The following is a 25,459-nucleotide window of genomic DNA, read 5'->3' on the forward strand; positions in this document are numbered from 1 at the left end:
AAATTTACAATACATAGATAACATGCCAGTGTTCACGATCAAAAAGCCCTTTACTAATCATTCAATCCACTCTTTCCTAAAGTTTTTCATTTTTACCACTTTGGTCCCTAAATTTATTTCTTGCGACTCTTACATCCTTGTCACAGTGACTTTTCTAGGATTATATATATTTTTTCACTAATTGAAGCTTTAATCATCGATTCATGTACACAAAATTTCCTAGTAGCATGAAAAGTTCTTGATTTCTTCTTCATCTGGCTCATATCTAGCCCCTACTTTACCTCCAAATTTGACATTTTCATCAACCTTATTATATTCTGATATGATCATTCATGACCATATGTAATATGTTAACACTAATTAATCAAATTCCTAAACTTAGGGATTGATCAGAAATTGTTTTCAATATTTACCACTTATAGAGTGAGAGTAACACTACATATAAACTCAAAAAAATGGCATGCCAATACTCTCTAATTACTCTTAACCAAGAAAAACCTCTAACCCAAAATAGGTTAATTAATTCACATATATAAACTTCACCGTAACAATTCCTTAATTACATCACTAAATCATATTCATCTCATCAAATATTTTTCAATTAAAACATGCTTTCAATTTATTTTTTACACTCTTCCTCTCACATTTCCTTGTAACAAATGCCGACATCACAAGTATGTGAGCAAAAGATGCAACATTTTCCACCTTCAACACATACCTAACTCAATCCAAGGTAGCTACTCGAGTCGGAGGCCAAGTGTCGACCGTCCTAGCCGTTGAAAACGGGGCGATGCAGCATATTAACGGTCAATCCAAGGACACGATTCAAAAGATATTGGAGTTTCATGTTGTGTTAGAGTATTTTGATGAAGCAAAGCTTACAGCATTGAATGGGACATCGACGAAGAGTATTGGCACATTAAATGGAAATCATGTGAACGTGACGCATTCCGGTAGTGGAAGCGTCACGTTTGTTTCTGGCGCATCGACGGCCACTATTATTAAACAGGTTGACTCGGTGGCCGGAAGCCTTTCCGTATTGCAAGTGAGTAACATTTTGGTGCCTCCAGGTGTGACTCTAAATAAAAATAATACAATTGGCAATAGTCCACCTTCATTAGGGTCAAATTCCACGTCAGCGCAGGTCCATCACCAGGTAACAATACTACCAACTCCACGTCAGCAAATGCGCATGCTCCGTCATCACCACAATCACCAAAAACCAACTTAACAACATCTCCATCTCCTCCTCCTAGTTCAACTTCCAGTCCATCTCCTCCTAGTTCAACCTCAAGTCCATCTCCTCCTCCATTAGGCTCCAGCTCGACCACCCCGCCATCTCCACCTGGCACAAACTCCACGTCATCATCTCCACCTGGCACTAATTCCACAATGTCATCATCTCCAACTGGGACTAACTCGACGAGTACCCCATCTCCAGCAAGTGGACAGACAAATGCACCTTCGATCACTCCGGCAAGCGATTATTCGACGACTAGTGGAGTTGAAAAGTTCGGATTTGGTCATCTCATTATGTTTTTTGCGTTCTTCACATGGTCTCTAGTTTAAAGAGCTCGGAATATTGTTTTTCGAGGGCTTCTTTAATAATGTTTTGTTTCAGATTTTATGGAGTTCGTAGAGTTTAATAAAGTAATTTTCAGACTTTTTACCTTTACATTTTAATATATTAATCTAATAAGATTGAATTTGGATTTACATTGGGCGACCTATTATATTATCTCCGTCCCTAATTCACCTTTTTTTTTATATAAATTGCATAAAAAAAGTGTCGAATAATTAGGAACAAAAGGAGTACTACTATTACATTAGTTCATTCGATTGCGCTTGGATGGAGTCCTTGGGTCAATCTCGTCGAACACACAAATCTCTGTGTTGTCTTAAAAAGTCTATTAGCTTGACACTGGATATATTTTTTTTCCTACTTTTGTAAGGGAGGAAAAAATTTATTAATAAAATAAAAAGTTGGCCGAGTTAACTCCTATAAGATATCAATATTTCCCGATAAAACTCTACCCTCAAAACTAGATAAAACCATTGGTAATGTCGGAAAACTTTATCCACAAGTAGACTATCGGGACGAATTACCGATGGAAGAGTTTATGCTGAAGTTAATCACTATACCCCGATATAGACATCATGGCTGGTTACATAATCAGGCTCTTACATTCGCATCTTAGATACGCCCAATTCAATCTAAATATTCATCGTTGCCAACTCTTTGTTTAATCGATCAGATGAACAGATAAAATTGTTGATTGTGTTTAGAGAAATTTGATTTTAGAAAACTATGAAAGCACATATTTCAGGTTACAAGCTTATAATAACAGAAACTTTTGATAAACGAAATCTTTTTTGATATGCTTAGTACAATAATCTACCACCTAAAGACCTAAAGTCCGTTCCTGAATAAACGCTTAACCATTGAGTCACGCTCTAATTTTTTTTTTATAATACAATAACCCCAGCCAAAGTCTCGCTCCCCCAAGAGTCGAATCCATGATCTCACACAAGAGATAACACCTTAATCATTGGGTCACACCATAATTGGCGAGTCACCCTCTAGTTGGCGATAAACGAAATATTAACTAAATTAATGATGATTAAAGTATGAAAGGGCAAACATAATCAAAACAAAATCCTGTAGTTCAATATTGAAAAGAAAATGCCATAATTCTACGCATAGGTCTAAGATAAAAGGAATTTGAGGTATGTACAAATCAGCTAAAACTAGCAAAAAAAACATTCTTGGACATAAGAAAATTAATCCAAGAAACCACACTAGTTATGGATAATCGAAGTAATAATATTCTTCTACGCAATAGAAGAGAATGAAGCAAAATCCTGATACAAACATGAGCTACGAGTTGTCAAACATTGTATCTCGATTTATTCCTTTCCGGTCAACCTCTTTCTGGCATTGCGATGTTGATCAACGCCAATCCAGAACGAATGATATTGTGAACTCGATCATACCTATAATTCAAGCGTACTTTAGTATTGAAATTCGGCAAACCAACAAGAAGTAATTAAACATAAGTAGAGGAACTTACTTGAGCATTTTCTGTTTTACACTTTGTAAGTTCATCTTGAGCACATATGAGTCTGCATTTGCAAAAAAACAAATGAGTTTGCTTATCATTACATGCCCTTGAAGAATAATTAATGCTATATTGATTTTTACCTCCATTGCAGCTCATTTATTTCATGAATGAGATCTTTCTCTCGGTCATGAGCTTCTTCCAACTGCAAAACAAACCCAAAAAATAAAATTTTGTCAAGATTGAAAATTTCAGAAGATGCGATTTTTCATACTACCTCTGTCCACAAATATAGGTCACGTTTCTTATGCAAAATGCATATAGACAGTGACAGGTATATTGGGACGGAGGGAGTACTATTTTGCAGTCAACTAAAATTATCAAGAAGTTCATACCAAAGATCTTTCTTGAGCTGCTATGTTTGCTGCTGTAAATCCTCCATCACCTACTTGGATTAGAACAAAGAGAATGTCAAATATATATAATTTTCTTCTTAAAAAGTAAAATATCTCGAAGGGCATAAACACAGATAATTTATGGAACATCGTTGTTTATATTACCTGGTGTTTCGCCGGCTGAAATTTTCTTCATTAGACTTAAAATACTCTCCTACGAGGGAGAAAAACAACAAGTAAATACAACAGACGATGATAAAGAGGAAAAAAATGCCACGACATAATGGAAAGATATATATACATACCCTTAGCGCAACATTTGCTTGCAACATAGATTGCAATAGCGGGAACAGAGAATAACATGGAGCGGTCAACGGCACGACAGCTGATGATGGTAGAGAAGCTGTCGGATGTTGCGTAAGTACCTACATGGAGAAATATTATTGACAATACCATAATTAAAAAAAATTATCCAATCTGATCATGAACTGCTTTGTAAATTAGTATGATACTTGCAAGTAATTATGAGCCAATTATATCCTAATCCAACCCCTAAAATACCCATCCGCACTAAACCAACTCTGATTTGTCCCACCCGACCGAAGCTCGAATCACTGTTAGGCCATCTACATGCTCTACATTATAAGGGCAAACCATGATATACTAAGCCTCCTCATTTTGCAATTGAAAAGAGGTTGTTTACATGACATGTGACCTCCAGGCCACAACAAAGCAACCTTAACTGGCTGCGGTAAGTTTTGCCCTCCAACTTGTATTAATCCACATTATACATTGTAATTACTTGATGCATGTATACTATACTAGAATACCAACCTGCATGCTGTGGCTCTTTTGTAAGGAGGGAGTTGCGACTACCTGAAATTAAAGAGAACGTTAATTCGGTATAACTTCAACTAAGAAAAGAAACATCAAGGACTAGAATCATCTAATTAACAAACCTTATCCACATCAACATTTTCTGATGTGACTTTAAAACGTCCTCTTTGTTGAACAATTGGTGGCTTTATTTTCTCCTCGAACTCATCGCTATTTGCTGCGACAGAAAGAAATTGAACAAGAACTCAAAACTTTTTTTCTCTCAACTTATTGAAGAGGGTAAAGCTCTATGCAAGATGTATATATAAAACCATGAGTAAACAAAATTTAACTGCTGGGTCAAAGTAGCTCGAACATATAAGTGGTTGTAGACCGTTAAACGGATGCACATACCATAGGTTGTGGCTATGAAAAATAAAAAAAATAAGAATTACTTACGGGATGATTTTGACACCTTGGAATGATTTTCAGCATGAACATCATCTCCCATGGAAGATGATCCTACTCCACCAAACTGATCACTAAAAAGAATAAACGTTCGATTATTATAGAGCATTTGTGAATCCAAGGTGAAAGTTGCTACATTGTTTGAAAAAGTATTTTTGTTTATAAGGTGAAGTGTATAAAACCTTTCCCCTTTAACGGTAAGGAAGTTTCTTTCCGCAAATGAGCCAAGTCTGCGATGAGAAGGAACTGCTACACTTTCTGAAGAAAGCTTTCCGTTGATCTCGAAAGCAGCCCTTTCTAGAGCATTCTCAATTGGATCTCCTAGACGAGGAGAAGAATTCAATGACACTTGTTGTTCAGTTCTTGGACTAGCAATGCATGAATCATCATCAGACCTATCACCTCTGACTCTGCAAAATTGACAAAAAAAATAAAATTATTGTTCGATTTCCTTGTCAAAATGACTCTTCAATCAACAACAACAAGCCTCGATTCCACTGAGTGGAGTCGGCTAAAATGAAGCTTCGATTAGTAACATCAGCAACGAGCCTCAATTCCACCAAGTGGAGTCGGCTAAAATGAAGCTTCGATTAGTAACATCAGCAACGAGCCTCAATTCCATCAAGTGGAGTCGGCTAAAATGAAGTTAGATTAATAACAACAGCAATGAGCCTCAATTCCACTAAGCAGTTTCAGCTAAAACGAATCTTCTATACTAAATGGACACTATAAATAGGTCAGAAGAGATATACTTGGCAGCGGTAACTGTTGAGTCGGCTAATAGAGGAGCTGGGCAGTGCGCTTGACCATTATCTGCCTGTGAAACTCAATGTCATTAGGAACTACACAGTACATCAAAATCTAAAATAAAATAAGAAAAAATCCAAATTGAAATCAATAAAACATCATTCTTACTTTGGAGCGAGTATCTGCTGGTTGCGTTTCTTGGCAATCATTATAGGAGTTATTTGAGACTTGGCTACTGACTGATATATTTGAGCTTGCTATTTGACTATTTTCTGAGATCAAGTCCTCATCTGGGAGCTGATCATGATAGATAAGCATTTATAACTAACCCTTAATTTGTAGAGATTAATTATATGTGGTAAGCAATATTAATTCACATACATATGTAGGAAAGAACCAAAAAATTAATGGCATACCAAGAAAGCCTGAGTTTTAACATCTTCCAGATTGAAATTCCACCCACTAATTCCTCGTTGATATTCCGTCTACATGAGTTTGACCATGAAAACATGTCAGCAAAAGCAACCACCCATAATAATACTACCTCCGTCCCAAAATACTTGTCGAAGAGATTAGAAAGATTCTAACCTGAGATATTTCCTCCTTTTCCCATTCTGGCATTTTCTTTTGAGCTAGCATATCTTCCTCCTTTCTCTAGAAAACACAAGTAAGTAATATTTATAAATATGACTAAAAATAATCACACTTAATTAAAAGTTAGCCACTAATTACCTTTAGTGCCGTGATTTGATCACCTAAAGCAGGCAGCCCTTCCAAAATTGTTCGGGCAATGTAATCGTTTGACCTTGCCTTGCTGTCGTCTGGAAAAACGAGTGCTTTAACAATTTCTGAGCTATTGGCCGCTTTGAAGGATCTTTCACCAAGCAACTTGCAATCATTTGCTTGAATGACTAAACACAGAAATCGAAACACAAAAAGAGGAAATCAAAATCCAAGTACTACTAATTTGATCAAAATAAAGTTAACATATCCGAGTAATTAACTTATACCTTTGAGAATTTCTTATCCCTTTCATAGTCAAGCCCAGGTGGTGCGTTTTGTAAGGTCATAAGCAGTACCTATAAAATGGTAAATAACTTCGTCAAAATCGTAAACAAGAGTTGCTCGAAGATATGATATATCTCGTGAACCAGAGATATATATAATATAGTAGAGCCTTCATCCCAAAATATTTGTCAATTTCTTTTAACTACTACGTAGTATTTTTGGTCGGAGTTAGGATGTAGTATATAGGTGCCTACCTTCATCGGAGGATATTTGGAGAAAGGGGCATGGCCGTGAGCAAGCTCCAACGCAGTTATGCCAAATGACCACATATCAGCTCTGTACAAAAGTAAATGAAAACAAATGTCACATATGATATCAAGTGAGCTTGTTGGAGATGAAAATGTTTTGAGAAAAGCAATAGACTAACTTGAAGTCATAACCATGTAATTGCTCCATTACCTCAGGTGCCATCCTATCCAAAATAAAAATTATCATTCCAATTCTTACCAAAATATCAAACATTAAAACAAATATTCAGTACAAATGCTACATATATTCACCTCGATGAAAAATAATGATAAATGAAACTCACCCCACTTTGTAGTTTAATACTACCTCCGTCTTCAAGTAGACGTTGTTTATATGCAAAACAATATCTATCTCAAGACGGAGGGAGTATTTCTTTTGAAGATTTAAGTAACAAGGTTTACATAATTTACCTCGGATATTATTGCGCAATGATTCCTAAAGTATGAAATTATACGTATATTTATAGTTTTAAACACATACCAGCAAGGTGTACCAACAAACGTATTCCTCATACGTTGTCTATCGCCTGACTCGAAAAGGCAAGCAGAAACGCCAAAATCTCCTAGCTTAATATTTCCACGAGAATCAACAAGAATATTTCCAGCCTACAATAAAAATATAGATTACGCATTTAACTAAATATTAAAATCAGAAACAGAGTCTAGAACAGAGTTAATGTTAACTCTTCTTTGAATGTTCGTAACTGAAAAAACATGCAAGGACGAGAAATAATATAGCAATCTGTATCAAATACCATAGTTGAAATTTGAAGTTCATAAGCTTTTACATTAGGAATTGATTGATAGGTCAGCGGAGAAAGTTAACGTAAAAATTGACAATAATTTTGGGACACAATGATATTAATTTCACCTTGACATCGCGATGAATATGTCCATGATGATGAAGATATTCTAAGCCTTTCAATACTTCTCGTAGGATCGTGGCGATAACAGCTTCCTCGAATCCGTCTGTGAATGCTGCCTTTAGTATGTGAAGACAGGAACCTCCACTCATATAAGGCATGACAACCCATAAAGTTTGATCATTCACAAATGAGCAATTCGATTTTAGAACATTTGGATGGTCGATCAGATTCATCAGTTGCGCTTCGCGAGATATAGTACTCTGCCAAACGAAAAAAAGAATCAATATATCAATCAGTCTTCGACAACGAATCTCAAAATCACCCGAGTGGGGTCAGTTAACATGAATCATCCGTGGTAAAACAAAAGGAAAAGAGATTTTCCTTGTATGCATGGATAACATAATTACTCAACGGTAACAAAGAAACCCCAACACGTATCGACAATAACAAATCTCAATTCTACCGAGTCAAGTCAGCTATAACATGAAGACACCCTTATATTAACTTTTCAATATGATCCATAAACACACAGTTAATTACAAGCTATACAAACAAAAAATAATAGAATCTCAATTTCAACGAGTCGAGTGCCACATGACTGCTTCAGTAAATATAGAACAGCCCATTCTAATTTTTAATGTACGAATGAACAAATACATAATTACTCATAAGCTACTGACCGACCACGATAACAAATTTCAATTCCACATGGTGAAGTTGGCTAACATGAATCCTTGAGGTAAAAACTGGGCACCTTTATTAAAAATCATCATGTATGCATGGATAAATACATAATAGCAAATCACAAGCTCATATATTCAAAGTCTGTGGAAACCAAATAACAAGTTAAGATTGAATACGAACCAGATCGCTATTACATCTCTCGAGATCGAGAATCTTGACAGCAACAACCTCATTGAGAGGAATACAGAGAGCACGATGAACAGAAGCACTACCACCATTCCCAATTTCTTCATAGATGGTATAAAACTCAGCACCAGTAGGGTATTTCTTCTTATCCATGGTTCTTATGAATCCTTTCTTCAAGAACTAGGACTATGATACCTATATCTTTTGTATGAAAATAAGTTTTTTCCTCTGCAAAATGAATCAGAAAATATAATTTGAAGAGATGGAGAGAAGGAAGAGATGAAAAAAAATTGTAAAGTCGCCGCTCTTTACATTAGTATTTCCGTGAGAGAAGCAAATGTGATGTGAGAAAGTCTAGGTTTGTTTTTTTCTTGCCATACAGGGAAATCACGAAATTACAGGATCACCGTTAAAATGAAAATAATTTTTATTAACATGAAAAATATTTTTTTTATTTAATTACTTAATTAATTAAATGGAGGAAATTCACCAGTAAATTAAAAAAAGGAAATTGAATGGTTTCAATTTTTTTTTAATAAAATTATTACTCACTCCGTCCTCGATTAGTAGTCGTTTTTGGAGAGTTTTTTTAGCATTTCAATACCTTATTTACATATTTTTTTTATATGTCTAATATACACAAATCTATCCACCCAAAATCCACTCATTAAAAGTCAAAGACATCTAAACTTTACGTAAGAGGAAGTCTATTAACCATTCGGTCACACCCTACTTAGCCTTATTTATATATTTATCCATCTACTAATTCTTTATTTTATAATTTCCTCACCCATATCTCAGAGTTTGGCCCAATTGGTGAGCATCCTTCTATCATTCGTGAGGTGAGGGGTTCGAATCGTACATTCTGTATAATTTTAATGTAATAAAAAAATAATAAAAAAATTAAATGGTAAAATTATAAAATGATGATAAATTATGTTTTTGAAATAGTGATATTGATATGCGTAGAAAGATACGAAACAACTACTATTCAATGACGAGTTAATATTATTTGAAAACAAAGGTGGAGTTTCCTTTAAACTTTTTTGCATAAATGTGAAATAATAATGATCATATGACTAAACTTTATGAAACTCACGTGTGCAAAGCTTTTTTGAGATCTAAATAGATGCAATGTACTACTCCTATTAATCATCAAAGTGTTTAAGGGTAAAGTACTAAGCAAACTATTAAGTAAATGAGAGATTTTTTTTTTCTTTTTCGAAAATGGATTTGAAAAGTTAATAGAGATCCGATGGAATAAGTCCCTCGAGCGACTCATACATATATTTGACTAAGGAATTACTATGAGCTAATAAATTCCATTAAATGAAGAAATTGTGAGAGAATTAGTTACGAGTACAGTTTGACGTAGATTTATCTCATAAAAAAATTTATGTGTTGTAAATTCACAAACAGTTGTATTGTACTCCCGATGTTTTTGCATTTTTTAGTTCGTTTAATTAGACATGTATTTAATAAAAATTATTGACTAAATACATATTCGTATATGAATGAATCTAAACATGCAAAACATCATGTTAGCCGAAACTTGTATGTATATATCAGTCCTAATTCAAACATTCAGTAAGGAACTAATTGCTACATTTGGCGTCCAAATCCAAAACCGCACCACAATTTATCTTCACCATTTCTAATTTGCCACTCATTTTACAAAACTAAAATGGTAAAGTACTTCACATGAATCACATAGAGCTAGAGATAGGCTAGGCAAAGGCTTTGTACAAAATCAAATTAGCTTGCTATAGTTTCTCTTTAGTTAGATATTGGATTTTAAAGGAGATCGAGAGGACAATAAATAATTTCCCGGCTAAACCCGGCATGGAAGTACTTGGTAAAATTCATGCAAACTTAAAAAGCATGGGGTTTAGTTATCATCTTAAAGATGAAACCCAAACATATATAGCATGCCAAGCATGAAGCTAGGGTTATATATAGACAAGATCAAGCTTGAATCTAAATGATCGTCCTTAAATTTGCTTTCTTGTAAGATGTCTACAATGGAATATTAGATGGAGATAAATAACGATTGAATTCGATAATATAAAATGAAGGGTACATTAATGATATTTTATCATATTAACATATATTCTCCGAAGTATCTCTCCCTAACGTTAAGAATCATACCCCTTTTGACGTCGCACCCCACCGCCATCTCTTTCCTTATCTCTACTTCACAACTCTCAACCACCTTCATAAGAAAGCCAAGATCAAATCTCTCTCTGGCTCTGTTCGTCCGATTCTGACAAATGTGAGCCCTAATTTTTTTGTATTCTTGCTGGCTCTCTCCCATATCTACTCATTTTGGGTCTTGTTGTTACCACCCTCAACGTTGGCACCTCCGTTTCCCTTCTTCTCCAACGATTCTTGGCTACCTCTCTGACATGCTGGTGGCAACTGGCGGCGACATCTGGTTTTGGACTATCTCTGATCTCTTCGTGACATCCAGAGACTGTTGAGGGTTTGATTTCATGTTGTCACTTGATTCCTCTCCCTACCTTGGTATGCTTGGGCATTATTGGATCAGTCGGCGACAGTGGTTGGTCGAAGCTCGGATTCATGTGGCGCTAGCAATGTTTTTTGGCCTCTTGTACGGTTTAGGTGGCCCTAGACATCTTAAGAGTGATATTTCTGGTGTTAAGTCCGTCGGCTTGTTTCACTTCTCCCAGTATTCTTTACGATCTAGAGGTTTGTAGAGGTCTTTTCCGTGGTGACTCGAGGTGGTCCACTACCGATCATATAAGGTTCATTATGGTTGGCTAGGTGTTTTGCATTATGTTATGTTGTTTGTTTTGCTCATCTTGATATATCTATTGGCATATCTAACTCCCTCCCTCGTATTACAACAATTGGATTTTTGGTGTATTAGTTTAGTGACTTCGTGTCATAATCTTTTTAATTAGAGATTACGAGCTGTTTAATAATATATTCAATCAAATTTATGTTAGTCCGTATCTTGATTGTCTCCGATTTGATTCGATATTTTTCACATTTTATTATCTAGATGGAATCATGTTTTTATAATTTTGACTCAAACTAATTCGTTTCAACTTGTAATCTCTTATACTCATTGCTCAAAGTAATATTGGAATTGCAACATTTAATTCAAAGACACACTATAAGAAGTTTAGATCTTTAAAATATATAAATTTTGGTTTAGAGTTTGAGGAAGTAATTTATACATAATATAAATTCATGAGTTTTATTTGAGATTATCAAATTTGTAAATAAAATATGTTATTTTTCAAATTTTAGTTGGACCAGAAAGTCATCGCTGATTTTTTATTTTGTAAAAATAATCTTAATTTAAGTATTTAATTAAAATTTAAATTTTTAATAGAGATGAATACGGTTGAATCTTTTGAAATTAATATTATCGAGACGAAAAAAATTATTATTTAACCGAGATATTAATTCATCGATATATAATTTTTTTCCCTTAACATCGTAGGTTGTGATCGAAAAAATTTATTATTTTATCGAATATTATTTTGTTGAAATTATATTCTATATAATTTAAAAATTGATTCGAGCCTGGGTCGATATATTTGATGCGAGAAGCTGCGACCCAATACTTGATTCGAACCTGGAAGTTCCGACCCAAAAATCTCTCGGGCTGAATTTGAGAACAACAAAATGAGCTATTTGAACTTTGTCTTGCCATTTTGATTTACATTTGAAAGCAGAAAGAAAAAGAAAAAAATCTTTTCAGAAAGTTCCGACCAACGGAGTTCCGATTGATCGTAATCCGTTCTGAGCAATTCGTCTTCAACTCGGTACATCTCTCTCTCTCGCTCGCTCACTCACTCCCTACTTACTCGCTCACTGTATCTATTTTGCGTTTTGTATATCTATCTATCTATCTATTCAATTAGGGTTTTGTAAATGGATTTCCTGTTGCTTTAGCCGATTTTTGTAATGGGACTGTATTTGGGTATGTTGATTATACTTTGTGCGAGCAGGGTTTTCTCTCATATATCACCAATGTATTTAAATTTCTACTAAGTTATGTAGGTAGTGAAAATGCTGCTGATAGATCTCTAGTGCAAAGTGAGTGAGATTGAATCAGGTTCGAGATTGTAGGTCGACGATTTTATGTTCTGGCAATAGTGTGGAGTACCTTTGATTGAACGGATATGGGTGTGTGTGTGTGTAACCATATGCATGTGTTTGTGTTTTCACTTTTCATGCATGGTAATACGATGAGGAATTAAATAGCAGATTTTTCAAAATGGGTTACTTTCATTTTCCCTTATTGATATTCACTCGCCCTGGAAACTATACACGTTTCTTATGCTTTCATGTTTGTTGATGTTTTTTCCTTGTTGGTAGAGCATTTTTTTTTTTAGTTTTGGTGTGTGTGATGGAGTGAGGTGAAGTTTGACTTCAAGTAGGTGTTTTTCTGCAATGCTTATGCAGATATAGGATACCCCATTGAATTTTGTGGGTTTAAGCATCACTTGAAGCTGATTTCATCATAAAAAGGATTAGTATCTGTGTAATGGTTTTTTGATTATTCTTTTACAAGTTTGCTGTGTAGTGATTAGTGATGTTTACTGTGTTATATGTCTCAGCATTATTTCTTTCCTGGTTCTTTAAAGTTGTTTTTGTTCTTTCTCTATTTCAAACTTGGTGGGACTTGATAGTTTTCTGGAAAATTGTGCAGCTATCTTCATTTCGTTGCTGCTAGTTCACCGAAATGAAGCTCACTGTCAAGACACTGAAAGGAAGCCATTTTGATATCAAGGTTCAACCCAATGATACTGTGAGTAGCACGCGATTCACTATTTTATGCTCCTATATGTTTTGCATTTGTCTAGAATTTGTTTCCATTCAAATATTGTGCATACTACGTATTTTCTAGGAGAGCAGATTGAAAATAAAATTTAATTTTGACGTTGTCTGAGTTTGATTTCCTTTGGTTTTCCTTGCTTTGCATTTTTAAAAAGAAAGTTTGGTTGAGTTTTGTGCTTTCAGCACTAATCATATTTTGCACTCGTTGAATCTCTTATGATGTCTTGTTATTGAAGGTTATGGCTGTAAAGAAGAATATTGAAGATGTGCAAGGGAAAGATAACTATCCATGCGGTCAGCAATTGTTGATTCACAATGGGAAAGTGTTGAAAGATGAAACTACATTGGTAGAAAATAAGGTTTCAGAAGATGGCTTTCTTGTGGTCATGCTTAGCAAGGTATGAATGCTTATCTGTAACCTTTTCTGCCAAGTAGCTAATCTTTCAATGTCTTCTTTCTTAAATATACTTTATCACAAGGTTAGATCTGCATAGCTAATAAACTCTGCATAGATTTATTGGAACCCTTCCTTTTATTGTTTTGCTCTCATAGAAATATTGCTACTACATTTGCGGTTGTACTAGGTGAGAGCCAGCAATAACTTGCCGGTAGTAAGTTGTACAGTATTCACATTACTAATAAATGAATTGCTGTCCTCTAGTAGCTTTTGTATTAGATTGAGATAATGTTTCACAATCCAAATTTCATTTCATTTTATGTAAATGCAAATTTAGAGAGTTATCTTTAAACATTGTTCTCTTGTTTTGAATATATTTCCACTCATTTCGTATGTACTAGCTATTTTAATGCTCATCTCTGTTTACGCAGACTAAAGCCTCCGGCTCATCTGGGAGCTCATCTGCTCAGGTATATCACTCTCTCTAATTTCAATCCCATTCTTTCTTTTCCTTTTTGTGTTTATATGTGGTCGTAAGTGCGTAGGGCATCATTTTTCTATGCATATTGGATACTTTTTAAAATTTCTATATTGCAGACTGCTTCCGCAACTCAAGCCGTATCTCCAGCACCAACTACTCCAACAGCAGCTCCTTCAACAGCAACTCCTCCGGCAATTATTGGCCCTGTTCCGGCACCGTGAGTCAATGTAACACGTGCCTGTTTCAAACTGAATGTTGGTTAAGCTAGATTTCTTACATATTTTTGAATCTGCTGCTACAGGGCTTCAATTAACACCTCATCCACTCCTGACACACCAGCGTATGTGCTCTCTCTCTTTACAATTGTATTGTAGTATCTCAATCTATCGCAATACGTAGTTTGTTCATTGATACCCTACATACTAAGGCAAGATAGATAATAAACAATGATTCATTCATAGTAGGGTCTTGTTAAATCCCTAACATGATAATAGCTGATTGACATCATCTTTTTGTAATGTGTTACATATTGTGTTGCAGTGCAAATACAGATACTTATGGTCAAGCTGCTTCAAATCTAGTTGCTGACAGTAGTCTGGAACTGACTATTCAACAATTGTTGGATATGGGTGGCGGTAACTGGGACAGAGACACAGTTACTCGTGCACTCCGAGCTGCTTACAACAATCCAGAACGTGCTGTGGATTATCTATACTCAGTATGATCACATTTTGTACATTTCTCTTCTGCTTCTGTCCTTGTATAGAGATGTGAGCGCTAATATCAAGTATTTTTTTTGTCTTAGGGTATTCCGGAAACAGCAGAAGTTGCCGTTCCCGTTGCTCAGTTGCCGAGTCAGGCAACTGGAACTGTGGCGCCACCGCCTGGATCCACCGGACCTAATTCATCTCCTTTGAATATGTTTCCTCAGGTGATGCAGTCGATTTACCTCTCTCTCTTTCCCACTCTCTAGTCTTTTTCTTTTTGTTCTAATTGAAACTCCATTGTTCACAGGGGGGCCTTCCTGGTGCTGCTGTCGACAATGAGGCACTTGGAGATCTTGAATTTCTGAGGAACAATCCTCAGGTATGGTTCTTATTACACATTCAAACTATATGTGTTTTGGTCTTATACATTTATATATAATGGTAGGGTGGCAATATGTAACTTAATTATGTTATTCTAGTTCTTTATCAGCTAATGATTGCTGAACTTATTTATGTTTTTAGTTCCAAGCATTGCGTTCGATGGTGCAAGCGAATCCTCAAATTTTACAGGTAAAGTGTCTCATTCCTTTGTTTTTCCCCACTTAGAAGATGTCTCGTCATTTCTTCGGATTTTTAATATCCTATCTTCTTTACAGCCCATGCTGCAAGAGCTTGGAAAGCAAAACCCTACTCTTTTAAGAACGATTCAAGAGCATCAAGAAGAGTTCCTTCAGCTGATAAACGAACCTCTTGATGCTTCTGAAGGGTATAAGTTCTTAATTTCCCCTACACTTAGCCTTTATCATAAAGAATCTTATAATTTCTGGACATATATGTTTATAGTATTTGAGAATCTTTTGTTGTTTTCCAGGGAGGATTTTGATCAGCCTGACCAAGAAATGCCCCATGCTGTTAACGTCACCCCAGCCGAACAAGAAGCTATTCATCGTGTATTTAATTATTTCTCGATCATATATATTTTGCCATAATCGCATTATTAAAGAACATACATATTTAACATAAATGAATTTCCTTTTTTTGTTCTTTTTGTAGATGGAGGCGATGGGATTTGATCGGGCGCTCGTCATAGAAGCGTTCTTGGCTTGTGACCGGAACGAAGAATTATTGGCTGTGAACTACCTTCTAGAGCACACAGCCGATGATTAAGTTTTTAGTATAATCGTTATATCGGATTAATTTAAAATGGATACATATTTCTGAACATATAGATTTTGTTGATTGTTTGAATTTTAGCCAGCATCGAGGGATTTGTGATGAATGATGATCATGGTTTCAATATAAAAGTTTTTCTTGTCATTAAAGTTTGGTTCTTTTTCACATTTGCATAGGAAACTCCTCCATCCATGTCCTCAAACTTGGCAGAACTTTAAATGCAAGTCCTCAAAATTTGACAAACTATGTATCTAGTCAGTTTGTTTGAGGATCTTACATCTACTGAATTATTCTCTCCGTCTCTCAATCTTTTTAAGGTATTGACAGAGAATAAGGCGAAATGAGAAATACAATATATTTTGATCTAAATTATCTTTTTAAGATATTGGCAGAAACAAGGTGAAATAGGAAATATAATATGTTTTGATCTAAATTATGTATGAGTCGTCATTTTTTAGACAAAATGAAAAGTAAAAAAAATATGTAATGAGAGACCGATTTTAAAGCTATTTTCCCATTCAAATTGGTACTTCAACACTCGTTAAAACACACTACTTCCATCCTAAATTACATGTCATGTATTCTATACAATACGTATATAAAAAGTGAGAAGTATTTTGGACATGTATTGAGAGACCGATTTTAAAACTATTTTCCCACTCAAATTGGTACTCCAACATTCTGTAAAATATACTACCTCCGTCCAAAATTATATTAATATTTTTTATGCAACATGTATCTAAAAACTGAGAAATATTTTGAGACAGGAGGGATAAGTCGTGCTTGTTTTGTAATGGAAAATTGCCAATGATTGGGGATTGAGATTATTCCGAAGTCTAGAGATGTCTACCGAAATAAGTTTGAGGATCTAGATGTGTTAATTTATAACTGGTGGACCAAAATGTCATTACTATCCCATTTGGATCACGTGGCCCGTTACCGTTGATTTAACAAATCATTTAGATTGGACGGCTGAGATCATTTTAGTTCCACGAGAGTACAATACATCATACCGCACGTGATCAACTTTCTAAGCTGGGCACCCTATATTGTTCCTTTCCTTTCCTTTCCTTTCTTTCTTCCAAAAACAGGTAGGGTGTGTTGCATTCGCAATCTGCGGATGGTCGAGCAAGTTCGAGTAATATGTTCCAAATAGGTCTTAAATTAAAGCTGTTTTAAGTATGTTCGTGCATCCGCAAACCGCGAAACGAACACACCACCGTACAGTTTCTTAATCCAGCATTTTGATTTCTCATTTCGATCTTTTGTTAATTTTGAATTGCGATTGTTTAGTTTTTTGATTATCCGATTGCTTGATCGTGAATTCTTAATAATTGTAATTGGTGTTTTGTACAGGAATCGATTACTTTGTCGTTTTTGGTAAGTAATTAGCTATCAACGAATGTTGGTTGTTTATGTTTTCGGTTTATGTAATCAGAGGTATTGAATGTAGGAGTATCATTGAAAAATTGTTGCTTGTTTATGGTTTCGACAGATGATGAATTTAAGTTTGGAGAAGAAGAAGATGTGGGCGCCATCCTGCTGTGCAGCTTGTGCCTGTGATGCATGTCGCACAGTGGGTTCTGGTATCGGCTTTCTGTCAGCCAGGAATTCGTATTGCAGTCTCTTTACGCCCTCATTGATCGTCTCATGGATTATCCGTGAAGTCGCTACTGTGGAAAAGCTTCCTTGTAAGTAATCTTTGTTTTATCATGTTTTTTCTCTATGCCCTGTGTATTTGCTATAGGAAGATTTATGGTTTATGCTAGCTAGTAATTCGTGGGGGGTTCAATTGGAAAATGCTGTAGGATATCGCATTAGATTGATTGAAAGTTGCATCTCATGATGACATGATAAGTTTAACTTGGTTGAAAGGGAATCATTTACTTGTGCGTTGTTTTGGTACATGGATTAATCACTTCAGTTTGCCACTCGTAAGGACTAATTGCTACATTTAGTTACCAGATCCAAAACCACACCATAATTTCTTCACCATTTCTAGTTTGCCACTCATTTTATGAAATTGAAATGGTAATATACACGTAGAGCTAGTTATAGGCTAGGCTAAGTCTTTGCAGGAACTCGAATTAGCTTGCTATAATTATCTCTTTAGTTAGATATTGACTTGTAAAGGAGATCAAGAGGACTATAAAACAATTTCCAGGCCAAACCCAGTATGGAAGTACATATTTTAAAAAATCAGGTTCCTATAAGCTCTTGCAAACTTAAGAAGCATGAGATTACGACTAGTTATCATGTTAAACGTGAAACTCAAACATATATAGCATGCCAAGCATGAAGCTAGTGTTATAAATAGACAAGATCAAGTCTGAATTTAAATGATCTGTGTTAAATTTGCTTTCTAGTAAGATATCTATACTGGAGTATTATCTTTTTACATAGACGGACATAAATTTATAACGATTGAAATCATATTACGTGTGTTGAATTCGATTATATAAAATGAAGTGGAAATTAATGACAGTTGATCATATTAACGTACTAGTTCCTTAGGTTTTGATCTATACAAATTTATGACGTTTTATTTGAGATTTTCAAATTTGTGAATAAACGTGTTACTGTTAAATTTTTGATTGGATTTGAAAGTCATCACCGATGTTTTTATTTTTAAAAAATAATTTTCATTCAAGTATTTAATTAAAATTTAAGTATTTCATAGAGATAAAAAAAAAATGTGATAAATGACACATTTTTTTCTTCTTCTTAATTCTGATTGGATACATCTAAGTTATTGCTTATGTGTCCATATTTGATTCGCATACCTAACGTGGGAAGCTGCAAACCAATAATTGATTCTAACCAAGTTCCGACCCAGAAATCTCAACTAAGTTACGTTGGTATTGCAAAAGCTGCTGATAGATCAATTGCAAAGAGAGTGGATTGAATAACGTTGACAGGTTCAATATTGTAGGTTATCCGTGTGCATTCGTTTGTGTTTTTCACTTTTCATGCATGCTAATACTATGAGAAATTAAATAGCATATATTCAAAATGGGGTTACCCTTATTGATATTCACTCGCCCTGGAAATTATACTATGTTTCTTATGAATTCATGTTTATTATTTTTTTGCAAATTTTTTGTGTAGTGATTGTTTATTTGTTTACTGTGTTATATGTCAGCATTTTTTCATTCCTGGTTCTTTAAACTTGTAGTGGTTCTTTCTCAATTTCCAACTTAGTGGGACTTGATAGTTTTTTTTGTAAAATTGTGCAGTCCAAAATGAAGATCACTATTAAGCCTTTGAAAGGAGCGGATTTCGATATCGAGGTTCGGCCGGAGGATACTGTGAGTAGCCCTCGATTAACTATTTTAAGCTCCTATATGTTTTGCATTTGTCACATCTGAGTTTGATTTTCTTTTATTTCCTTTGTTTGTTGACTTTGCTTTTCATTTTTTAAAAGGAAGTTCAGTTTTTTTTGCTGAGTTTTGTGCTTAGCACTAATCTTATTCTAGATTTTGTTCTTGTTGAACTGTTTTCAAGGTTTCTTTTTCCTCATGTTTTGGTTATATGCAAATTTAACATGTTGTGCTTGATGCGTCACTATTGAATTGTGTTACAATGAGATTTAACACTTTGAAGGGAAAAACATTGATGATGTCTGGTTTTTGAAGGTTATGGCCGTTAAGAACACTATTGAAGCTGTGAAAGGAAAAGACAGTTATCCTTGCGAGCAGCAATTGTTGTATCGCCATGGGAGGGTTCTGAAAGATGAATCCACATTGGCGGATAATAAGATTTCAGATGATGGCTTCCTTGTGGTCGTTCTTAGCAAGGTAAATGCTTTTCCGTATTCACATTCCTAGTAAAAGAATTTTGCTGTCCTCTAGTTGCTTTTGCACTGAAGTACTGGTTTGAGATAATGTGTCACAGACTCACAGTCCAAATTCATTTCATTCCATGTAAATGCAAAATAATATCTTGCATACTTGCTGTTTTAACACCCATATCTGTCTATGCAGGGTGATGCCTCCTCATCTGGGAGCTCATGGGCTGAGGTATTTTTCTTCTGCTTTTTGTGTATACATGTGGTCGGTCGTGTGTAAGGACTCATTTTTCTTTAAATTATATATATTTATATAATTTTAATTTTGGTATTGCAGACTGCTTCCACAAATCAAGCTGTAGCTCCAGCCACAACAACCACAACTGCAACTCCTCCAACCAAACTGCAACTTCAACGTATGTACTCTCTCTCTTTAGAATTGTGTAATGTGTAGTTTTTCCATCGATACATACTAGGCAAGATAGATGATTGACATTAATTCATTCGCAGTAGAGTCTTGTTAAAACCCTAACATGATAATAGCTGATTGACCCTAACATGATAATAGCTGATTGACATCATCTTCTTGTATAAGCACTAATATTTGTTACATATTGTGTTGCAGTGCCGGTACAGATACTCATGTTCAACAACTATTGGACATGGGTGGCAGTAACTGGGACAGAGTCACAGTTACTCGTGCACTCGAAGCTGCTAACAACAACCCTGAGCTTGCTGTGGATTATCTCTACTCGGTATGTTCACATTTATTACACTTCCTCTCTGCTTTTGTCCTGATATAGAGATGCGAGTCCTGATGTCAAAATATTTTTAGTCTCAGGGCATTCCGGGAGCTGCAGAAGTTTCTGTACCAGTTGCTCAGTCATCTACATCTACACCTCAGCTGACCGCACCTGCTGCTGCAGCAGCTATTCAGTGGGTATGTATTTAATTTTTTTCTTGATCATACATATTTCCCATTATCCCATTATTAGAAAAACATACATGTATCTAACATGAATGTGTTTTTCTTTTTGTAGTTGGAGGGTATGGGATTTGAGCTGGGAGCCGTTAACGAAGCCTTCTTGGCTTTTGATGGGGACGAAGAAATGGCTGCCATCTTCCTCCTGGAGCATGCCGAAGATTAGTAGGGCGGGATACTTTAGTTTTGAACATACATATTTTGATGGATTTGACATTTGTTTCTGATTGATCATGGAATCATAAAAGTTTTTCTCGACATTAATTTTGTTTCTGAATTTAGTTTTCATTGAATGGTTTTACTTTTACATGTGCATTTGACCGTAAATCAAGTCAACGTAGAGCCCCTCCTTTAACGCTAACCCTTAATAAACCACGTCCTTAAACTTTGCACTACCTTACAGAAAGTCCTCAAAGTTTGATAGACTGTGATACATCTACTATCTAGGCTAGTAGCACATGGTCCAAGTAAAACTTTATACTAGTTCTTCCTCGTTTTCTATTTGTTTTTATTCAAGTCAGTTGCCTTCAAGTGTAGTCGATATTGTCCATTCGGATGGTTTAATTGAATGAAAGATTCACATTGCCTATTATGAAAAACAGCGAGGTATAGGATCTTACATTAGGGTCATTTGATAGGCGGTTCGACCTGGGCTTATAGCTTATATGTATCCACTATCTAGGCTAGTATTTAGTAATTGTGTATCCTCTTCAAGTGTCCAGTCTATACAGACTTAGTCCAATCCAGTTCAATCCGTCTATCAAATGGAGTGTTACTTTAAAACCCTTTCCCTCGTTAAAAAAATAAGAAAGTCGTGCTCTTTTCGTAATGGCTAAAAAAAAGAAATTAAGATTATTCCGAAATTTGAGGGCCGAAATGTAAGATTTTAAACATTGGGGGGAAATATGTTTCTATCCCATTTGATTAGGGACCAAACTACGTTACACGCAGGCGGCCGACCTTTTAGTTGTATCACGTAGCCCGTTACCGTTGATCTAACAGATCGTTTTGATTAAACGGCTGAGATTAATTCGATTCCACGAGAGTACAATACACCATACCTCACGTGATCAACTTTCTAAGCTTGGGACTTAAAAATCGTATCTTGTTCTTTGCGTTTCACATTATATTGTGATCAACGACTTCAAGCTTCCAAAAAAAGGTACAGTTGTTTCTTATTCAAGAATTAGGATTTTTCAATTCGATCTTTTGTTAATTGAATTTGGGTTATATAGTTTTTGATTATCCGATTGTTAATTGAATTGGTTTTTTTTTTTTTTTTTTTGATTATTTTGTGGTTTATTGGTATGTAATTAACTATCACCGACGGGGATTGTTTATAATCTAGGTTATGTGATCGGAGGAATTGAATATTATTGATATATACTTTTTCTTGATTAAGGTTTTTACATACAGTCAATTTAAGTTTAGAAGAAGAAAAAGAAGAAGAAGAAGATGTGGGCGGCATCCTGCCTCGCATCCTGCTGTGCAGCTTGTGCGTGTGATGCATGTCGCACGGTGGTTTCTGGTATCAGCCGTCGATCAGCTAGGATTGCCTATTGTGGTCTCTTTGCGCTCTCATTGATCGTCTCATGGATTCTCCGTGAAGTTGCTGCTCCTCTCTTAGAAAAGCTTCCTTGTAAGTAATCTTTTTTTTTTACGCAAGCTAGTAATTCATAGGGGTCTTTGTTCAATACTATGAGTTAAGAATGTGCGTGTTGTTTTGATACAGGGATCAATCACTTCAGTCAGACACCTAGTAGGGAGTGGTTTGAAACCGATGCAGTGCTTCGAGTCAGCTTGGGGAATTTTCTCTTTTTCACCATCCTCGCAATTATGATGGTCGGTGTTAAAAACCAAAAAGATCCTCGTGATGGTATCCATCATGGTGGATGGATGATGAAAGTTATATGCTGGTGCATTCTGGTTATTTTCATGTTTTTCCTCCCGAATGAGGTTATCAGCTTTTACGGTAAGCTATATTCTCTGAGCTTGTCAATAAGTTTTTTTGGTTAAACATAATTATATTGTGATGATGGTTGCTAGAATTGGTCTAGTTGTTGAGTTACACGAGCGTTTCCTGTGTGTATAGACAAATAGTTTCTTAAGTGTTCTGAAAAAGAGTGCTAGAATTTGGGGGCAGTTCGAATTGGTGAGGGTTTCTCATTACTTCAAGTGAAAATACCGGAAAGAAATCTATTTAGAGGGAGGAGGTCTAGACTTTACAAAATAAACTGGTCCCTAAACTATGTTTTTTAGTATTGGTGTCATACTCTCATTTTCTCTGTGTTCGTTTTCAAGATCTTTGCTCAGGCTGACAATGAATCATATGTTTGCAGAGACAATATCAAAATTTGGCGCTGGATTTTTCCTCCTTGTCCAAGTTGTGCTTCTGTTGGATTTTGTTCATCGATGGAATGACACATGGGTCGGTTATGACGAGAAATTCTGGTTAGGCCCACTAGAAAACTCAGTCCCTTCATCAAAGATTTATATATTTCCTTTATAACATTTCTTACAATTATTCCCGTCTCATTCTACCTTAAATTGGGTATCCTCTTTTTTACGTTCTGTTAGGTATGTTGCTCTGATGGTAGTTTCACTTGTCTGCTACGTGGCAACATTTGGCTTTTCTGGACTTCTCTTCCATTGGTTCACTCCATCTGGACAGGATTGTGGCCTCAACACTTTCTTTATAGTCATAACCATGATTTTTGCATTTTTGTTTGCTTTAGTTGCATTGCACCCAGCGGTGAGTTCATATCTTCTGCATTCCTGATCTATTATAGTTTTAGTCGATCTTGTACAATTCCTGAATGTTACCAAGTTGATGCAATACAGGTTGGAGGCAGCATCTTGCCAGCTTCAGTTATATCTGTCTACTGCATGTACCTATGTTATAGTGGACTCTCAAGTGAACCAAGAGATTACGAATGCAACGGCCTTCACAGGCATTCTAAAGCTATTTCCACTGGCTCCTTAACCTTGGGTCTGCTCACAACTATTCTATCAGTTGTCTATTCTGCTGTTCGTGCTGGGTCCTCCACAACTCTGCTCTCTCCTCCAAGCTCACCACGAGCTGGTAAGTTTTTTGTTTTTCAAAACCTTTTTTGAATATCATGGCTTGATACTCATTTATAAGAAACCCAAGCAATGAATTCTTAATATTCTTTGGCATGAAGTGTTCTCTTGGTTAGGCGTATACAAGAATATTGTTTGTAATGTTTTGCACTTCACATTGGGACAACTTTTAAAATCTATTCTTTATTCCTAAATGGGGATAACAAAGCGATTAGTCCAAATCAGAAATTGGTCATGTTCTTTCAAAAGCTTCAAGATTGTCCTTATTTAAGCTTTCTTATACAAAATTGACCAAACCTTTGTAGTATTAGCTTAGATTCTGACGTTCTTGCTTATGGTAAAGGTTCTGGGAAGCCGTTGTTGCCATTGGAGAACAAAGCTGATGAACACGAAGAGAAAGAGAATTCAAAGCCTGTCAGTTATTCATATACTTTCTTTCACATTATCTTCTCCCTTGCAAGTATGTACTCGGCAATGCTTTTGACTGGATGGTCAACTTCAGTTGGGGAGAGTGGAAAGCTAGTCGATGTTGGTTGGCCATCTGTGTGGGTCCGTATCATAACTGGGTGGGTCACAGCAGCTCTCTACATCTGGTCTTTGGTCGCACCTATTCTGTTCCCTGATCGAGAGTTCTAGGATGTCGGGAAGTAGTGCATTCCTCGATGAAGGACACTATATTCCTACTATGAGCTTAAGATTCTATTATGTATATGTTTGATTTGCTGAAATGGAAATGCTTATTTGGGTTACTGATGTGTATGTAAAAAAAAAGAATGCCCCCAATGCATTTCTGAAATTGGTTTTCGAATATTTGAATTGTTCTATCTTTTCGTATATTTCTAACGTTTAATATTACTTTGGTTTGCGAATATTTGAATGGTTTCATTTTATCTATATAAAGTATAATAATACAAAGGGTAGTCATCCTTCGCAATCTCATGTAATTTTAAGATTTGAATCCATGAAAAATTGACTCTCAGAACCGCCATCCATGGCGAATCGATCTCGGATAATCATGTGACCAACAATTTTGATTAAAAAAATCTTGAAAAATGAGAATTCAATTGGCTACTACATCAATTTTATTTTTGATAAAAATTTAATTTTATTAAATAATTATCTAAATTAAATGTGGTTGATTTTATTAGTTTTGGCTCTTTTCAATCCGTTGGATGAAATTTGGATTCATTAGCAGAGCAGTACTTGATTATAGATCAATCACGTGCTTAGATATATATATATATATATATATGTATGTATAAATTTCTTTAGGCGAGAAATGATTATAGATCAATCATATGCTTCTATTATATACTTGTTATGGTTATAAGAAAATGGACAAAAAGTACGAAAGGGTTGAATTTGAATCAAGTAAACTATGCTATTTACATCTCTAATGTGAAATTATACAAGCTCATTTTTTTGATTTGGACAATTGATTCAACATCAAATGCAACGTACAAAATATACTAAGCAAATTAATTAACCAAGATTAAACT

General features: G+C 35.4%; 2 protein-coding genes and 1 pseudogene across 2 annotated transcripts; 2 read left to right on the top strand and 1 right to left on the bottom strand.

Moving 5' to 3' along the window:
* Window positions 1–2,832: 2,832 nt before the first annotated feature.
* On the bottom strand, window positions 2,833–8,690 carry LOC139885174 (uncharacterized; annotated as a pseudogene).
* A 4,567-nt stretch (window positions 8,691–13,257) lies between these two features.
* On the top strand, window positions 13,258–16,104 carry LOC139885175 (ubiquitin receptor RAD23b-like). Its single transcript, XM_071869117.1, has 11 exons — window positions 13,258–13,323; window positions 13,589–13,750; window positions 14,181–14,219; window positions 14,347–14,447; window positions 14,771–14,948; window positions 15,036–15,161; window positions 15,245–15,316; window positions 15,460–15,507; window positions 15,594–15,703; window positions 15,809–15,887; window positions 15,991–16,104. Exons 1-11 carry the CDS (start codon window positions 13,258–13,260, stop codon window positions 16,102–16,104), a joined length of 1,095 nt encoding a protein of 364 aa, XP_071725218.1.
* A 6,230-nt stretch (window positions 16,105–22,334) lies between these two features.
* LOC139885182 (uncharacterized) lies at window positions 22,335–24,596 on the top strand. Its single transcript, XM_071869124.1, has 6 exons — window positions 22,335–22,518; window positions 22,612–22,851; window positions 23,219–23,330; window positions 23,457–23,631; window positions 23,721–23,961; window positions 24,304–24,596. The coding sequence occupies exons 1-6, from the start codon at window positions 22,335–22,337 to the stop codon at window positions 24,594–24,596; spliced, it is 1,245 nt and encodes a 414-aa protein (XP_071725225.1).
* Window positions 24,597–25,459: the final 863 nt, after the last annotated feature.

This window comes from Rutidosis leptorrhynchoides, unplaced genomic scaffold (assembly GCF_046630445.1).
Source record: "Rutidosis leptorrhynchoides isolate AG116_Rl617_1_P2 unplaced genomic scaffold, CSIRO_AGI_Rlap_v1 contig85, whole genome shotgun sequence".
Lineage (NCBI taxonomy): Eukaryota > Viridiplantae > Streptophyta > Magnoliopsida > Asterales > Asteraceae > Rutidosis > Rutidosis leptorrhynchoides.